The sequence below is a fragment of the Nelumbo lutea genome, chromosome 5 (genome assembly GCF_056320005.1).
Source record: "Nelumbo lutea isolate HS-2025 chromosome 5, American lotus-T2T, whole genome shotgun sequence".
In the NCBI taxonomy this organism is placed as follows: Eukaryota; Viridiplantae; Streptophyta; class Magnoliopsida; order Proteales; family Nelumbonaceae; genus Nelumbo; species Nelumbo lutea.
This window is the reverse complement of record NC_142688.1, coordinates 4,630,681-4,649,208: the sequence shown is the minus strand read 5'-3', so window position 1 is coordinate 4,649,208 and position 18,528 is coordinate 4,630,681. Positions and strand designations below refer to the sequence as shown.

The following is an 18,528-nucleotide window of genomic DNA, read 5'->3' as shown; positions in this document are numbered from 1 at the left end:
ATAAATCCATTATGTGTGAATTATGTCCATTCAAATCCAATAAGGCAATAAATACTTACTGGTCCAATTCAATATGTATTATTAGTCCGTCCAATCTCTCCAAATTAATTTTGATTTTAGACGGATCGAACCCAAAACAAGTCCATTGACATCCCTATTCCAGCGACACATGTTACAATTAGCCCTACTCTGCGTCATGTTTAAGTCGAGGCTGAGGCAGGGGAACCTTCAACATGCAAATGTGCAATGCAAGAACAAATCTTCGCCACGTGACGTGACTTAAAAATTGGGTCTATTCCCATCCTACGCTACTCCTTTGGGTCACTTCACAGAATGAGCATCTTGTCAGTTAGTCATTTCACCTCTTCTTCCCTGTGTTTTAATTCCTCTTTTCCCCGAGCCAACCCAACGGTCGAATTTCAAAGGACGACGGTCGAAAAAAAAAGGAGGGAGACATGGACGAGGTCGGTGTTGATGAGGAACTGCTTTTCAAAATTGCGAGCGAATGTGCGTCCTAGAAGTGGGAAATGACATGGCAATAAAATATAAAACCATCTCAGGAAGCATCACTCTCCCTCTCTTTCCTTAAAACTATTCCTTCTCGTAAGCATGTCTTAATGTTTCTCAGAAGAATCCATGACGGACAAGGTGGAAAGAACTCTATCGGTAAGCTTTGAATCCCCACCAATTCCGAGTCTTCCGGAGGGCCTTCAGCTGAGAAGGGTCTTCAACAGGTTCTGTGGTTTCAACTCCATGGAGAATGAGAGCAGCGTCCCACGTCGACGAAGAATTCTTCAAGGGGAGGTTGAAGAAGATGAACTTCGATATGCAAACGCCCATTGCCTGTCATCCTACTACAGTGTTTTTGTCGTTCGTCTGGCCATTATGGTATGTCAAAGTTGTTTACTTGACTCAAGTAGACTTTCTGATAAGTAGAACAATGGTAGAATGAGGACAATAACTCAATCAACATATAGTTCTAGAGCCTTTCCTTCGTTTTCTGATAAGTTATGGTGCTTATATTAATCAGAATCAGTTCAGCTGAAGTGTATGCTCAAGTTGATTTCATAAAATATCTAGCTATACAGTTCAGGATTTTTTTTAATCGGTTTTGTTCATTATATAATAAGCATGCTCAAATACTATTGGGATTTTCTACACCATTTAATTTGCTCATAATATGCACCCTGTTGCATTTTTTTAAGTAATTAGAACAGATGCGGACACCATGAAGGATCACGATCTCTGCTATGATCTACATGAAAATATGTGTATTGGAGTCCTCTTGTGAACCCAGAAGCACGAGTCCTTTTTCCTGGTAAATATCCAGATTAGGATTGGTATATTCGTGGGTTGGACAGGTTAAGAAGAGGAATCGAGGAGACCATTTGGAGAGGAGCAATGATCTGCACTCCAAATCAAAATTAACAGGAGAAAATTAAAAGATAAATGAACGAACTTGAAATTAGATGGTCCATTGGTTCAGTTTTCCCAGAAAAGTTCAAAAGAGACATTGGTGGAATACAATCATTTTGCTCTAGCATGACCTGTACAACTAGCTACCAAGTCAAGTGATACATTGGTTGTTATTGTGGCATGTTATATCATTCAGCTTTCAAGAGTAAAAAAAATTGTTCCATCCTTCAATATGTCATTCTGCCACCTTCCAAGAAAAAGTCTGTCAACAAGCTAAGTTCTTTTTGGCTGAGGCCCTATGGTGTAATACTGTAATGTGCTAATGTTCCTTCGGTCTGTCTGGTTAATGTAGTGTGTTATTTGCTAGTCCAAAAAAAAGAAAAAAAAAAGAAAAATATTGACTATATTATAATATCTCAAGCTTACCATTTATAGTAAATTCCATGCTTTAAATTTTAGTAATTTTCATCTAGTAGCTATTAGGGTGTGATTCTAAAAATTTTACCCAATAAAAAAAAAAAATTGCTATCAAAATATAAGATAACAGGGGAGGTTGAGATCCTCAAAAGGAGGATGCTGGCAGAACAACATAATTTGTTTTGTAGTTTCCTTATTTTCTGTATCAAGTGAAGCTTTTGTATACTTGTATCATTGTATGCTTTCCTGTAGTTTTTGCATTGAAGGGTTCAAGAGCTTCTACTTGGTTGAATAAGAATTTCTACTCCATAGATGGTACATAGGGAATGGTATGCAAGGAAAACAATATGGAAGATGAAATATGGAAGTGGCAAATAATCTAAAAGGGAAAGATTGTTGAAAATAAAAAGGATAACCCCCTCTTATTTTGATTTTAAGATTTAAAATTCTAAAAGAAATCACCTTCAAAGGTTTAAACTTTTTTTCTCAAAAAAAAAAAAAAGTTGCCTTCAAAGGGAAGGGGAACAGGCCATGAACCTCCATGTCATTATCCTATTAAATTGATAAAACGATCCTTGGTCTTTTAATCAACCTTCATCATCCCAAAATACCCCTTTTCATCCATATCCATTTGTCAACTTTAATGGGCCCAGCTCTCTGAGGCCTTGGGAGGGGTAGACTGGATATGGACCTAAACTCGCTTTCAGCATCCTTTTTTGCACAGAAGTGCCATTGCACCAAACAATGGTTGATACATGGAACCTCTTCCAACAATTGTTACTGGCTTCACTGTTGGATTCCCGTTCCATTAATACTGTGCACTATTTGATGTTTGTTGCTGCTGCTGCTGCCATCTATGTGTCAAGTTACAGCTAGTGGTTGCTGACTTACAGGCATGGAGACTTCCCATGGAAAGTTGCTTGAGATTGTCATATCATCAACCATTTCATATATCAAGATCCCGCTTGTATTAATGCTTTCTCTTAATAGCATTCTCCATTAGAAGTTCTAACACTCCAGTACAAAGACATCTAGGCTTCAAGTGGAACTTGAAAGATTGCTTACATTTTGATTCTCAAAAGTTCTGTCAGAAGAGGGTGAAGAACTAATTGAAATGAAAACAAGAAATACCACCAAACGAACTCCAATAACAAAATGAATTACAGTTATCAAGCAGAATTACCTACTGCATAATATAATTTTGACCGGGATCTAATAGAAGCTTTGTTGATGTGCTCACCCATATCAAATTTTTAATAAAAATACACATACATGTTGATACACTGTCTCACATGCACAAAATATAAAGCTTTACAGTTAACTGATACAAGTTCTTGCCAGCCCCCTGTCTGTGTTTTCTTAAAAGGCAGAAAAATATCTAATGATAAAACATAGACGTCATGACATCAATAAAAGGTCAATGCCTTTTTTCAAATTCTAAACATCTCATATTTTCTCCTTTTTCATTTGTGTTTGTTTTGCAGGTCATGCTTGCAATTTTAATTGGGATGCTAACCATACTTACATGGCATTTTACAAGGGTCTATACAACAAAATCAATAAACAGCTTAGCATATGATCTACGTTTTGAACTTCTGCAGCGTCCCATATTACGGATGTGGAACATTTTGAACTCCACTGTGGAAATAACCATGGCTCAGGTTAAACTCTCTGAGTATGTAATTAGGCAGTATGGCAACACAACAGCCCAAGAACCAAAATATGAGGTTAATCCCAATTCTGTTCCATGTTTATCATTTAATTCTGCTTTTTAGCAGTTGCTTCAAAATTATTTAGAAACGTTTTTATCTCTACAGTGACATTAACTGGATTTCATTCTTGGCAGTTGTATGAAGTGATGCGAAATGTAACATGGGCACTTTTTGCAAGCCGAAAAGCTCTCAATGCAATAACTATAAGTTATAGAAATGGCTTTGTCCAGGCTTTTCACAGAGATGATCATAGGAGTAACAACACATTCTACATCTATTCTAACCTTGCAAATTTTTCAGTTAATGGGACCCACAAGCTCAATGCCCTATCAACAAATCATGGCTGGAGTGATCAATCCCTAAATGGCAACAAGTCTGCAATTTGGTATCGAGAACCACTCAATCCAGTTACTGGTGAGATGACAGGGGAAGCCAGACCAATCCCACCGGATGACCTAATCAATATAGCAGGTTTTTCAGAAGTACAAGATGGAGCAGCTTCATGGCATGTCGCAGTGAGCAAATTTACAGATTCACCATTTCTTTCAGCAGCATTGCCAGTCTGGGGCCCTTCTAATCAAACTATAGTGGCGGTTGTGGGTGTTACTACAGCACTCTATAGTGTAGGTCAGCTGATGAGAGAACTAATGGAACTACATAGTGGTTACATGTATTTGACTTCTCAGGAAGGCTATGTACTTGCTACCTCAACAAATGCCCCGCTCTTGAGGAATTCAACATCTGGACCCAAGCTTATGATGGCTGTTGATTCAGAAGATCATGTTATAAGACTAGGAGCTGAGTGGTTGCAGAGAGTATATGGCGAAAATTTTACCCAAAATCATGAGATTCATATTGAAAACGCCAGGCTTGGCCACCAAGAATATTACATTGATTCCTTCTTCCTAAAGCTAAAACGACTTCCCATGGTAAGATTATAACTCATTGGCTCATTCTGGCCTTTTCTACATCCAAATTAACATGAGAGATCTTGGTATTATTGTTGAGGTGGGATATATGGTGGATAAAGTTCTTTTTTCTTGGTTTGAAATATGCTTAATTTGTTTAACTGCTTATACTCTTCTTTGTGATCTTTGCTAAACACTAAGCTTGTGTTTGGTTTGATAGAAAGAAGAGAGAAACGGAAAGTTGGGGGTTCCCTCAACTTTCTGTTTCTCTATTATTTTCTGTCAAATCAAACACAGCCTAAACATCAGAAAAATTCGGTCAGTCTTCCAAGTCTCTTTGTTTCACTTAATGTTTTTGTTGAAATGCTTAGTAGCATATGGTCTTGTAACGGATAAAATTTCATGCAGGTGGGGGTTATCATAATTCCTAGGAGATATATAATGGGAAAGGTGGATGAAAGAGCATTTAAGACATTGGTTATATTGATATCTGCTTCTGTCTGTATTCTACTCATTGGCTGTCTTTGCATTTTGATACTGACAAACGGAGTATCAAAGGAAATGAAACTAAGAGCAGAGCTCATAAGCCATCTCGATGCAAGAAGAAGGGCAGAAGCATCAAGCAATTATAAGAGCCAGTTCTTGGCAAACATGAGGTGATCAAATTCAGCTTTACATTTCTACTATTATTGATAAAATATATAAAAATGGTAAATGAGAAGTCCAGGTGGTTTTATCAAACAATGCTTTGTTGCATTGAGAACTCTACATTTCAAACATTGCATCACAGAATAAGAAACCAATTCCAGTGTATAAATTTTAAAATATCTCACAAATTCTTTCATGGGAAATGTTTAATTAATTCAAGTTGTAGCATTTTTCCTTTATTTCTATATAAAACCTATGACTTTCTAACAAGTCAATCATTATACCTATATAAGGAAAATAAGTTTCTTCTTCGTTTGCATCACAGTCACGAGTTGCGAACACCTATGGCTGCAGTGATTGGGTTGCTAGACATTCTTATGTGTGATGATTGTCTCACAAATGAGCAATACGCAACAGTTACCCAGATCCGTAAATGCTCAAATGCTCTACTTCGACTTCTCAATAACATTTTAGACCTTAGCAAGGTGAGCTCTTCGAAGAAAAACAGTTATTTTATGGGTAAAAATATGCATGGATGTAAGTCATATTTAGCCAATTTTCTTTTACACAACTGGGTTTAAGGGTATTTTTTCTGCGTTTATATGGTTAGCTTGTAATTTGTTTTAATGTTTGTCAAAAACAGCATAATTGCAATAAGAAATGCAGCCAATACAAAGAAATATCAACCATATGATACACATTCGATGAATGTTACGCAAATCCTGACATAAGCCTCTGAATTTGGTTCAACCACAGAAGAATTCAGCTCTCTGGAATCCATTTGCTCATCAGCAGTCTGTTGGATCCTCTTCAGCCAGAAATGATATTATATAGGGAGCTTCCATACACAACCATCCATACTTCTGCCATGTGGAATGATGAAGTGGGCGAGTTTCAATTTTTAAGAGTAAACTTTCCAAAAAAGATGGGTTTATTCTGACCACATTACAAGGATTTCTAGGCTCATATTTGTCCTATTAATATAAGATGTTGATAGGAAAGTTTGCCATGTCGAAGATTCCTTGGTCATCCAACCAACTTTGCTAGACAACCCAGCTAGTAAATTCCTTGGTCTGCTAGTCAGATTGTCTAGAGAAGCTGGGTAAACAACCAAATAACTTTCCATATGGCAGCTTGGTTTGGGGCCCAAAAGGACCCCGTATGTTTCTTTCATCAAGCTTTGCTAATGGGCCAAATTTTACCTAAAATCATAAAGACCTAAATGATTTAATTTTCAACTCTATTTTGGATTTTCTGATCACTTAGAAAAGCTCTCACCCTAAATCTTGGCATCAAGTCTTCCGTAATCAACCAAAGTTTTAGCCTAGGATAAAGAAGTCAAAACAACAGTTTGATTTTTAAGTTAGAACCCCATGACGTGGCTTATTCAGTGCGTGGCCCAAATGTCTGGCATAGACTTAAAGGAATTTCAGACCTCAAACTCAACCATACAACAACTAATCAACTTATAAGTGAGACAGTCCAGTAACATGAATTTCCTTTCTCTGGATATGTTTTCATAATCACCAAATTTCTATTTTTCACTGTTATAAATAATAATGCTGTATAGGTTGAATCGGGGAAGCTAGTACTGGAGGAAGCTGAATTTGACTTGGGGCGAGAACTTGAAGGTCTTGTAGATATGTTCTCTGTGCAATGTATTAACCATAATGTGGAGACTGTTCTAGATATCTCTGGTATGGCTGTCCTCTTCATCATTTAAAACTCATCTGGCCCAACTCTAAAAGCTAATGGAAAAGAATCGGATCCAGGAAAGAAATCTATGATTATTAGTTCAAAGAATTTCTTCCTAATGATTTTTTTCCTTGCATTTGTTCTTTTGTAGATGATATGCCAAAACTTGTCCAAGGAGATTCCGCTAGAGTCGTTCAAATATTTGCAAATCTCATTAGTAATTCTATCAAGTTTACATCATGTAAGTGCAATTTTGTCACTATCAATTGGCAACTGCCCACAATGTTTCAAAAATGAATGATCAATAGAGCTAATAGAAAGTCACCATTATCTAATAGGAGTTAAATAAACAAGAAGTTTAATGGTGAATCTTACTACGGGTATAAGTGGAAGCTAGAATACAAGGGAAAGTTTTCTGCCTAACAACCTACATGAGGAACACAGCATCCTATTAAGTTGATATGAACAGTTATTGTCATACAACCAATTAGTGTGCATCCATTTTATGCATATCACTAAACCATTTGCCATTTTAGTACTTTTGGTTCATATTTTCTGTTCACAGGATGATTAATGCAGCCAATTGATATGATCTTAAGCCTATGTCTCATTTTGTTTCTCCTTAAGACTAGAACAACTGCAAAATTCGATCTCTAGTCTGTCTGCATGAGAAATCCTATTTGCAACCATCTTTCATTTTTTTTCACCAGATTTAACTAAATGTTATTGTCTGTCAATCTATTCAATGTGACAGTCTGACAATTTGCATCATAATAATTGGTGAACCAACATAAAAGTCCCTAAAAATTCCAACCCTATCTAAAAAATGTAAGCATCTTCCTGTTGAAACTTCCATTTCTGTCACTGGAGTGGTGACTGCAAAACAAAACTGAGGAACCAGCATGTTTACGCTTCACCAACCGAGTGAAACCATACATAGTTTTCATATTCATTATATTTCCTCTGGTATATAAAATTTGAATCACATGTATGATTTGAACAATGTGTGTACATATCTGGTAATATGCTAAAGCCTTTCTGAACTATTCCTGAAAGTCCGTAACATAAAAATTACAATTTTCAAAACAGAAACACACACACACATGCACAAAAGGGAGGAAATATAAACATTAAACAAGATTAAGTGAAAATAAGCACTGTGATAAAATTTATTAAAGAATGAAGTTTTCACAATTTTGCATTGCTTACAGCGGGCCATATTATTCTGCGGGGGTGGTGTGAGAATTCCATTTCTTTCAGTAACATTGCAAGGATGCCCCTCAATCAGAAGGAATCATGTTTTGCACTCAGAACAAAATTGAGGCAACATGGAAGCCATGCAAAGAGAGGCTTCAAGAAAGATAACAAAATAGTTCTCTGGTTTGAAGTCGATGACACTGGCTGCGGTATGATATTTACAGCTATATAAAGCAACTATAATAACTTGGTATCTGTTAAGTGACCATATCATCAGCTTCAAAATAGATTAAAAGTATTTTTCTGTTATGTAGGAATTGATCCAAGCAAGTGGGAGTCTGTATTTGAAAGCTTTGAACAAGCTGATCCCTCGACAACTCGAACGTAAGCAGTTTAATAAGTCTTAAAACCACATATGCAGAACATTATGTCATAGACCAAATTCAGTACAAGGTGCACATACTAATAGATAGAGACTGTCCAATTAGTGGGCTGGTTCTTGGATTGGACAATGTTCAGGATGATCCCCATTAGATATGCTTAATAGTCCAACTGAAACAGTATTGTTCGTATGGTAACTGGTCATGGTGGCTGCTCCATAGATGGGGTTAGCATTGTGTCTTTGTGATTCTTTGGGCATGTGATGAAGTTAGCCATATGCATCTTAATTGTATGTCAAGATCAAATCAATTTACCGCCATGTAATTACACTTATAGTTGTATTATCATATATTATCTATTTCTTTATTACAAATGGAACATACAAAATACAACTTTCATATTTTCCTTAAATTTTATTTGTGCTTTTTTCAGGCACGGTGGAACTGGTCTTGGTCTATGCATAGTACGCACCCTGGTGAGTTTAAATGTTTTCACTACTCAAGTATCTGCCATGCATGATGAGGGAAAAACATAATCGGTAGAGACTCACACTCACCTTATAGGATTATAATGTCCTTGTTTGGCTATCTGAAAGGCCATTACCCAATGTTTGTCCCAGCTATCTGGGGTCTTAAGAGGGGTAGACTGGATATGGACGTAACCTTTGGCTATTTCTCCCTCCTTTTGCACAAAAAGGCCACTCTCTCAGACTCAAATCCAAGTTCACATTCTTTTCGTCATGAGACTTACCATTATACAATGTAGTGGCCCCTTTTTGGCTATCTGAACCATCCAGACGATGTATCTCATAATCTTTACTCCTACAATTTGTTAGAATCAATTTTTTTTTTTTTTTTTTTTTTTTATGAAATATCACAAGTTTGAGTACTTGGTTGTGCATGTGTTGCATGCACCATTTCTCTGGTTTGAAATGCAATTAATCGACCAAAGCAGCATGTTGTCAACAATCATTCACGTTACTCAAAACAACTAGTCATCTTTACCATTCACTACGACTTCATACTTGATATGTCTCATCTTCTTTTTGACAACATGGGCAATCCAGGTTAATAAGATGGGCGGAGAAATCAAAGTTGTCAAGAAAGATGGTGCAGGCACTATAATGCAGTTATATTTGGTTCTTGGAACACCTGTGGATAGCATGGGACAAACTTGTCAAATAGATTTTTCAGAACAGAACATAATGGTGAGTACCGAGTAGTAGTACTATATTTTATTGTCCCTCATTTTCTCAGTTTTTTAAGGAATAAAGATTCCAAAATCTTTTATCATATGTACATCAAGGAGTACTCTCTCTCTTACCAGAACAACTGAATATTGTTTGGATAAATTTTAGCCCTTGATAACGTCGATGCAGAACCGGAGGTTGAGAAAAGGGAAGTCAAACCAATTCCTTCCTCTCTAGATCTATATGGGCCTTTTAGTGACTATCATGTTGGGCCAGTAATCATATTTTAACAAATTTGATGTATTGAACAACTTCAAGCCCAATAGATATGTTAGTTGGCCCAAATCCCACAACTTCCATTCCAGCAAGCCAAAGAAGTTGATTGCTGTTAGGATTTAAACTTTGAATTACCGATTAATTAGTATGGCAAACAAGAAATAGTTGAGAAATATGTGAATTATAAAACAAATAATAAGAGCAAAAGAAAGGTAAAGATGGCACCGGATTTACGTGGTTTGGTCAAAGAAACCTACATCCACGGGAGAAGAAAGAAAACTTGTTTATTCATGTCCTTGATGAGAGAACTACAAACTGACCACCTTACTAGTGCCGAAATGCCTTTAACAAAGCCTTGAAGCACTCAAAAGCATAGATGACTGCTTTGATCTGGTGTAAAAGAACCCTTAATGGCAGCAGTGAAGAAAGAAAAAACCGATCCCAAACAGAATAGGAGCAGATCTTGCTGGAAGATGGCGATGGAGTTCTCCCAATCTCTTCAGCTTTCTAATGCTCCCTCTCCATGCACCTACTATCCCCAGGAGGCACCCTTTTTATAGAAGAAAATAGGGAACATGGTCCCTAAAATTCTGGTGAAAAAAATGGAGGGGCAGAAGTGGAGGAATCAAAATAAATGCAGCAGTTTTGGTGGAGTAATTGTGGCTGTTGAGTCACAACAGTCATACCAAAAGACAATAGTTATTGTGGCTGTTGAATTCCTTAGCCACACTAAACGTCAACAATCTCCACCTTGGCGAGAATTCAAACAACAAGTCTTCCTCTCCAAATGCCCTAAGGGCATCAAGCTTCAAATGAGACAAGTCTCACCAAGTTGATGCAAGCATCAAACTTGGATGGTGGTAATGGCTTTGTCAACATATCTGCAGGATTCTTAGCAGAAGCTATTTTGTTGACCAAAGCACGACCATCCTCAACAATATCATGAACAAAGTGATAACGCACATCAATGTGCTTGGTCCTCTCATGAAACAAAGCAACAGTTGATTGAAGTGAAGCTTTCCAGCTAACAGAGGTACTACCCAAAGTGAAACAATAGCCAGTGAGAGATCTCCTCCGATCAAGATCTCCAGCATAATCAGAATCACAATAGCCGACAAGCTTCTCTGTGGATCTTCCAAACTTAAGGCAGAAATCAGATGTACATCTTAAATACCTAAGTATCCACTTCACTGCTTCCCAATGAGCCTTCCCTGGACAGGACATATAATGGCTCACAACATTGACTGCCTGAGCAATATCTGGACGCGAGCATACCATAGCATACATGATGCTACCAACAGCACTAGAGTAAGGCACACGAGCCATATATACCTTCTCCTCATTAGATTTCGGTGACTGCTTCGCCGACAATTTGAAGTGAGCTGCTAGAGGAGTGGAGACAGGTTTGGCATTTGACATGCCAAAATGATCAAGAACTTTCTCAATATAGTTCTGCTGACTGAGAAACAGTTTTCCGTTCTCACGATCACGAATAATCTCCATACCCAGAATTTCGTTGGACTCAGATTCTTCATCTCGAATTCATTGTTCAAGAGAGACTTCAACTTCACAATTTTAGACTTATTTTTAGAAGCAATGAGCATGTCATCAACATATAATAACAGATAAATGAAGGAATCATCAGAGAGCTTCCTGAAATAAACACAACTGTCAAAGGCACTCCTGGAATAACCATTAGAAATCATAAAAGTGTCAAAGCGCTTATACCACTGCCTTGGAGACTACTTAAGGCCATACAAAGACTTCTTCAACAAGCAAACGTGGTCTTCCTTTCCTTTCACAACAAAACCATCTGGTTGTTTCATATAAATCTTCTCTTTCAAATCACCATGCAAGAATGCAGTTTTAACATCTAACTGCTCTAATTCCATGTCATGCATAGCTACCAAAGCAAGCAAGGTACGAATAGAAGAATGTTTAACAACAGGGGAGAAGACTTCGGTATAGTCAATACCTGCAACTTGACTGAAACCCTGTGCCACTAACCTTGCTTTGTGTCGAGCATCCTCAACACCAGGAATACCCTCCTTAGTCTTGTAGACCCACTTGCACCCAACAATTTTCTTCTTTGGTGGTGGTGATACAAATTCCCATGTGCCATTCTTTTCGAGAGATGCAATCTCCTCTTCCATGGCAACTAACCACTTACCACTGTCCGGACTGGATATGGCTTCATTGTAAGTGGTTGGATCGGTAGTGCCTTCTACCTCACAAGCGACAGTCAATGCATAATACACGCAATCATCAAATCTCCTTGGTGGTCTTATCTGTCGCCTCATTCTATCTTAGGCAATAGTGTGCGACTCCTGACTGGGCTGAACATCACCTGATGTGACTGGCTCATCTGAAATAGACTGAGAAGGCTGTGAAGATGGACTGGCCTCCACCTCCACCTGCATCTGGGCATCCTGTGATGTACCTGAGTCACCAGCAATAGAATCCTCCTTCCTTGGAGATAACATGTGTGATTCATCAAATATAACATCACGACTAATAATATTTTTCTTGCTCGAAGGGCAATACAACTTGTAACCCTTTACACCGGAGCCAAGCCCACAAAGATACATTTCTTGGCTCTAAGTTCTAACTTTCCATCGCTAACATGAGTATAAGCAGGACAACCAAAAATTCTTAAAGATGAATAGTCAGCAGGAGTACCTGACCAAATCTCAAATGGAGTCTTAGCCTCGAGAGCTGAATGCGGAGATCGGTTCACCAAATAGGCTGCCGTGGAAACTGCCTTGGCCCAAAAGGACTTATCCAAACTTGCATTGGACAACATGCAATGAGCCATTTCCAAGAGTGTGCGGTTCATCCGCTCTGCCACACCGTTCTGTTGTGATCGACCAACAAGATGTAGTGTCTAACGATACCTTCCTTCAAACAATAATTTGTAAAGTTAGACTCACAAAACTCGAGCCCATTATCAGTCCTCAACCTTTTAATCTGCCTCCCTGTCTGCTTCTCGATCATAGTTTTCCACTACAAGAAGACTCCAAACACATCATTTTTATTTTTAAGAAAATACACCCATAACTTTCTGGAGAAATCATCGATGAATGTCAGAAGATAATTTGCTCCACCCTTCGAAGAAACACGAGAAGGGCCCCATAAATCTGAATGGATGTAATCGAGTGTACCTTTGGTCCTATGTACCCCTTTGGCAAAGCTAACCTTTTTGTGTTTACCAAATGCACAATGTTCACAGAATTCAAGAGTACTTATGACATGCCCACAAAGTAAGCCCCGCTTGCTCAAAGAAGTCATCCCTTTCTCGCTCATATGTCTGAGCCTCATATGCCACATCTTTGTAAGATCTTCCTCGAACATGGATGACGAGACCAAAGCAGAAGATTCTATCACAGTACTTCCTTACAATACATATAATCTACCAACCTTGTTAGCTTTCATAACTACCAAAGCACCTTTGGTTACCTTAAAAACTCCACCTTCAGCTGAATATCTGCAACCCCTGGAGTCGAGTGTACCCAAAAAAATCAGGTTCTTCTTTAGATCAGGAACATGATGGACTTCATTTAACGTCCTCACAATACCATCATGCATACACACCCGGATGGTCCCTTTATCGACAACCTTGCAGGTTGCGTTGTTGCCCATCAAAACAACTCCACCATCAAAATTCTCATATGGGGAGAATGCACTTTTGTCGGGACACATGTGGTAAGAACATCCTGAGTCCATAATCCATTCTGAACCCTTCCTTGCAACTGCATTTGCAATTAGAAGAAGATCATTCTCTGACTCATCCACCGCAACACTTACTTTGGCTTGAGGATCTTTCTTTGTGTCACCACTTGCCTGATGTTTCCGCTTATTTTGTAGCTTGAAACATTCAGCCTTAACATGACCTTTCTTTTTGCAGTAGTTGCAAGTCAAATTACGATGCTTTGACCTAGACCGACTCTTTGACTTACTGCTGCCACTTCTTTCAGATGGCCTGCCACGAACAATGAGACCCTCGGCTGTAGAGTTACTTGAGTTATTGGTCAGTTGATTATCAAGCAGTTCACGTTGTAACAATGCATTATTTACATCTTCAACTATAATCTCCTCACGCCCATACAATAAGGTCTCTCTAAAATGCTTATATGATGCGGGTAGAGAACATAAAAAAGTGATAGCCAGATCTTCATCATCAATTACAACATCAATATTTTGTAGATCCATGACAATCGAGAAAAACTCATCAAGATGGGTTTTAATCAAAATACCTTCCCGAAGACGAAGGTCTTTAAGTATGCTTTTCAACAGAAGCCGATTGGTCACACTCTTTGTCATATAGAGTGACTCCAACTTGAACCACAATTCTGTTGTAGAGGTTTCTTTAGCAACTTCACGAAGAACCTCGTTCGATAAGCACAAATGAATTGCCGACATGGCTTTCATATCAATCTCCTCCCACTTTTCATTGGTCATTAATTCAGGCCTATTCTTTTGTCCTGCCAAGGCTTTCTCCAAGCCGTTTTGAATAAGAATCGTTCTCATCTTGAGCTTCCATAGGCCAAAATTCACAGATCGATCAAATTTCTCAATGTCAAACTTCATTGATGCCATTAGTTATAAAATTAATCGGTAAATAATCCCCAAAACAATGCTCTAATACCAATTTGTTAGGATTTAAACTCTGAATTACCGATTAATTAGTATGGCAAACAAGAAATAATTGAGAAATATGTGAATTATAAAGCAAATAATAAGAACAAAAGAAAGGTAAAGATGGTACCAGATTTATGTGGTTCGGTCAAAGAGACCTACATCCACGGGAGAAGAAAGAAAACTTGTTTATTCATATCCTTGATGAGAGAACTACAAACTGACCACCTTACTAGTGCCGGAATGCCTTTAACAAAGCCTTGAAGCATTCAAAAGCATAGATGACTGCTTTGATCTGGTTTGAAAGAAACCTTAATGGCAGCAGTGAAGAAAGAAAAAACCGATCCCAAATAGAATAGGAGCAGATCTTGCTGGAAGATGGCGATGGAGTTCTCCCAATCTCTCCAGCTTTCTAATGCTCTCTCTCCCCATGCACCTACTACCCCTAGGAGGCACCATTTTTATAGAAGAAAATAGGGAACATGGTCCATAAAATTCTGGCGAAAAAAATGGAGGGGCAGAAGTGGAGTTGTCAAAATAAATACAGCAGTTTTGGTGGAGTAATTGTGACTGTTGAGTCACAGCAGTCATACCAAAAGACAATAGTTATTGTGGCTGTTGAATTCCTTAGCCACACCAAACGTCAACAATTGCCAACTCAGCAAACCTCATGTGATACGCAAAACATTCACCCCCAATCAAATCTTCTCAAGATTCTTATAGTAAAACCTTTTCAAGATTTGCTGAATATTTGAAAGATGATCTACAAGAATAATTTTCTAGCAAGTGCTTCATCTTTTAGTTTCATTTTTAGGAAAATAAATATATTATAGATCTCAAAGAGATAATTTGAATCCTTTATATAAACCCATTTAAAAACTCCTAGCATGATGAATGAATGAATGAAGAGTTTTCTCTACTGATATGTTTGGTGCTGACTCCAAACTTGTGAAGGTGCTGATTCTTTCATCTCTAGGTACTGACTCCATTAGGATTTTTTATCTCTAGTTCACAGAATGTATTTCATCTATTGGCTGATTAGTCTGTTGAAGTTTCTGTTACTACTCTTGTTTGCTCTTCTTATAGATGTTCTTTCTCCATTGCAAAATCACCACCCTAGCACTTATTGCTTATATTGTTTCTTTCTCTTCCTTTATCTTCTCATTGGTTGTGTTATCTACATTCTTAATTTCTAGTATACATTTAAATTGTGAATGCAGGTGTTGCTTGCACTTAGTGGTGGTATGGGTAGATTGGTCATGTCCCAGTGGTTAAGAAAAAACAAAGTCTGCACATGGGAAGCATCTGACTGGAATGAACTAACACAAGTTATTCAGGAAGTATTTAAAGGCAGCACCATAACACCTAAAAGTGGGCCTGATAAACAGTACTCTACAGTCGAACCTCTGACAGATGATGAAGAGTTAAAAATCCAAAATGAAAGGGCTTCAAGTATTGTCATAGTAGTTGATATAGGAATACTTGACCTAAGCACAGACATATGGAAAGAGCAGCTAAAGTTTCTTGATATATTTCTAAGTAAAGCAAAGTTTGCCTGGATACTAAACCATGACACCTCCAATGCTGTTAAGATGGAGCTCCGAAGGAAAAGGCATTTGCTGATGGTCAATAAGCCTCTATATAAAGCAAAAATGGTTCAGATTCTGGAAGCAGCCATCAGAGAAAGAAATCTTGAATTGCAACAAAAGAGTCTGAGTGTTTCAAGAACTTCCACTATGCAAGGTGATTTGCACGAATGTTTTGAAATAGATCCCATTCATTTTGATGTGGGCAGCTCAGATGACTCGGATACATCTGAAGCAAGAAATTCTAATTCTAGAAAAGCTACATTTTCCATTGGAGATACTCCTGGTGAAAGAATTGCAAGATCTTTTAACTCGGATTACAGGACTATTGACAACAGTGCAGTTGAGCTAAGTCAATTCAATTCAAAAGAAAATAAATTAAATAAAAAAGATCCTGGTCAAGTAGGGCCAAATTCTAGTGACAGTGAAGACTCAACAAAGAAGTTAGTGTACACAAAGAATGCATCAGTTTTAACAATCCTTCAATGTGCAAGTTCAAGGTATGCTGAACATCAAATAATGAGTGGCATTCCTAAAGAGCAGCTTCGTGCAGATTCAAGTAAGGTGGTTAATGGACAGAAACCTCTTGAAGGCTTGTGTATACTGCTAGCAGAAGATACACCAGTACTACAAAGAGTAGCAACAATAATGCTGGAAAAGATGGGGGCCACCATCATGGCTGTAAAAGATGGACTGCAGGCAGTAGAAGCTCTGAAACGCATTTTAAGTGAAGAGGAATGTAGAAGAATGGGGTCATCATTGCGGGATGGAGAAATCGCTCAGGAAAATGTTCGACAATTCCAGAAAATTGATCTGGTCCTCATGGACTGTCAGGTATACAAGTTAGAATGCAGTTTATAGTACACATAACTGCATTTGGCAACTGATCATCATACATACTATTAAAAGCTAAAAAACCAAGTATGCTTCTCATGTGACTTATTAGGTTTATCCCATGTAATTCTATTAGTGCACGTACATTGAATTCTGAAGTGTAGCTTATAACTTTCACTCTCTTTTTTTTTAATATCATAACACCAGATGCCAAAGATGGACGGTTATGAAGCAACAAAAGAAATCAGGAAATCTGAGGCAGGAACAGGTTTGCATATTCCCATCGTTGCACTGACTGCGCATGCAATGTCATCGGATGAGGCAAAATGCTTGGAGGTGGGTATGGATGCTTACCTTACAAAGCCAATTGACTGCAAACAAATGGTGTCCACCATCCTTTCACTTACCAAGAGATTAGCATAAAAATATGTTCTGGGTAGATGTACTCATGTACAACTGCTTGACTTTTCACACGAGCGCAGGCTAACAAACTCGTTGGTTGATGTATAGTTCGATATTATCACAGAGATGAATGTTTCGCGTTAAAAAAAAAAAAAGTGAAAAAGTAAAGGAAGAAGATGTGCTGACACTCTCTTACTTCATTGTCCTCTGTGTGTGCTGTTTAGAATGCCTCGTTTAATAACAAGTTGAGCTCATCGTGTATAATCCTTACCCCCACCCCCCAAACATGGGCTATTTTTTTAAGCCCAATAAGGCCAATTTCATTCAGTAATATGCTCAGATATAATCCAAATAAGTACAATCGGCAAGAAAGGCCAAGCAAACGACTTTGTCAAAGATAGAGTTACAAAAAGCTAAATGTGCCACCAAAATAGCAAGTAGTCCAACCTGCTGAAACAAGAAAATTGTAAAACTAGAGCATCGGCCATCAGGAGAAGACAACTCATGAGACCGAGGGAAGCTTTCATCCAACGGAAAGTGTTTTTAGGAATTTTTGTGAAAAACTTCAAGAACTTTGGCTCCAATTATAACCTTTATCTTCAAGCTGTTTGGTACTCTGGATGACAATGGTTGATAAACATATAAACACCTATGCCATAATGAGCTATTGCTGTTTTTCAAATAAATGGCAAGAACCAAACACCATCTCCACCAGTAAAGTAGAACAAGGTTAGTATCAATAAGTATTTTTAATTATTTTCATCATATATATATATATTTATTAAAAAATAAATAATATAATAATTTTATAAAAATACAATATAAATAATATATATATATATATATATATCACACATCAGATCCGATCTTCTAGGATCAGATAGGGGTGATCTGAATTCGATCAAATATGATCGGATCATGATCCAATCCATTTGCACCCCTACATGGAGTAGATGTGGATGTAGATGTAGGAAAGCATAGCACTTTAACTTGGATGCACATTTTATCAATGTTACCAGTTGATTCGATCCAAGTCTCTGCTACAATTAGTCAGAGAGACTTTACCAAGTAGTCACTTGGCACCTTGCAACATAAATACCATGCTGTCATTTTTACGGTACCAGTTGATTGGTTATAAGTTCTTTTTTTATCAAATCTTTTTGGATTTTATATTTATATTAAGAAAAATCTATAATAGCAGAAAGACATGGAGAAGGGTTTTCACCGATCAA

At 37.7% G+C, this 18,528-nt stretch overlaps 1 protein-coding gene across 1 annotated transcript; it reads left to right on the top strand.

The window, feature by feature from the left end:
• Positions 1 to 374: 374 nt before the first annotated feature.
• On the top strand, positions 375 to 17,679 carry LOC148849948 (histidine kinase 1-like). The gene is made up of 13 exons (XM_088943445.1): positions 375 to 888; positions 3,318 to 3,560; positions 3,680 to 4,474; positions 4,862 to 5,109; positions 5,427 to 5,586; positions 6,672 to 6,798; positions 6,948 to 7,037; positions 8,008 to 8,202; positions 8,308 to 8,377; positions 8,807 to 8,849; positions 9,441 to 9,581; positions 15,695 to 16,894; positions 17,102 to 17,679. The coding sequence occupies exons 1-13, from the start codon at positions 637 to 639 to the stop codon at positions 17,315 to 17,317; spliced, it is 3,780 nt and encodes a 1,259-aa protein (XP_088799571.1). The 5' UTR covers positions 375 to 636; the 3' UTR covers positions 17,318 to 17,679.
• Positions 17,680 to 18,528: the final 849 nt, after the last annotated feature.

What these genes read in the sequence shown, in the direction of transcription:
- LOC148849948 (XM_088943445.1), top strand. Translation starts at nt 637, where the DNA reads ATGACGGACAAGGTGGAAAGAACTCTATCGGTAAGCTTTGAATCCCCA. An exon ending in CCCAAGAACCAAAATATGAG is followed by an intron (nt 3,561 to 3,679) that starts GTTAATCCCAAT and finishes CATTCTTGGCAG; the next exon opens with TTGTATGAAGTGATGCGAAA. An exon ending in CAGTTCTTGGCAAACATGAG is followed by an intron (nt 5,110 to 5,426) that starts GTGATCAAATTC and finishes TTTGCATCACAG; the next exon opens with TCACGAGTTGCGAACACCTA.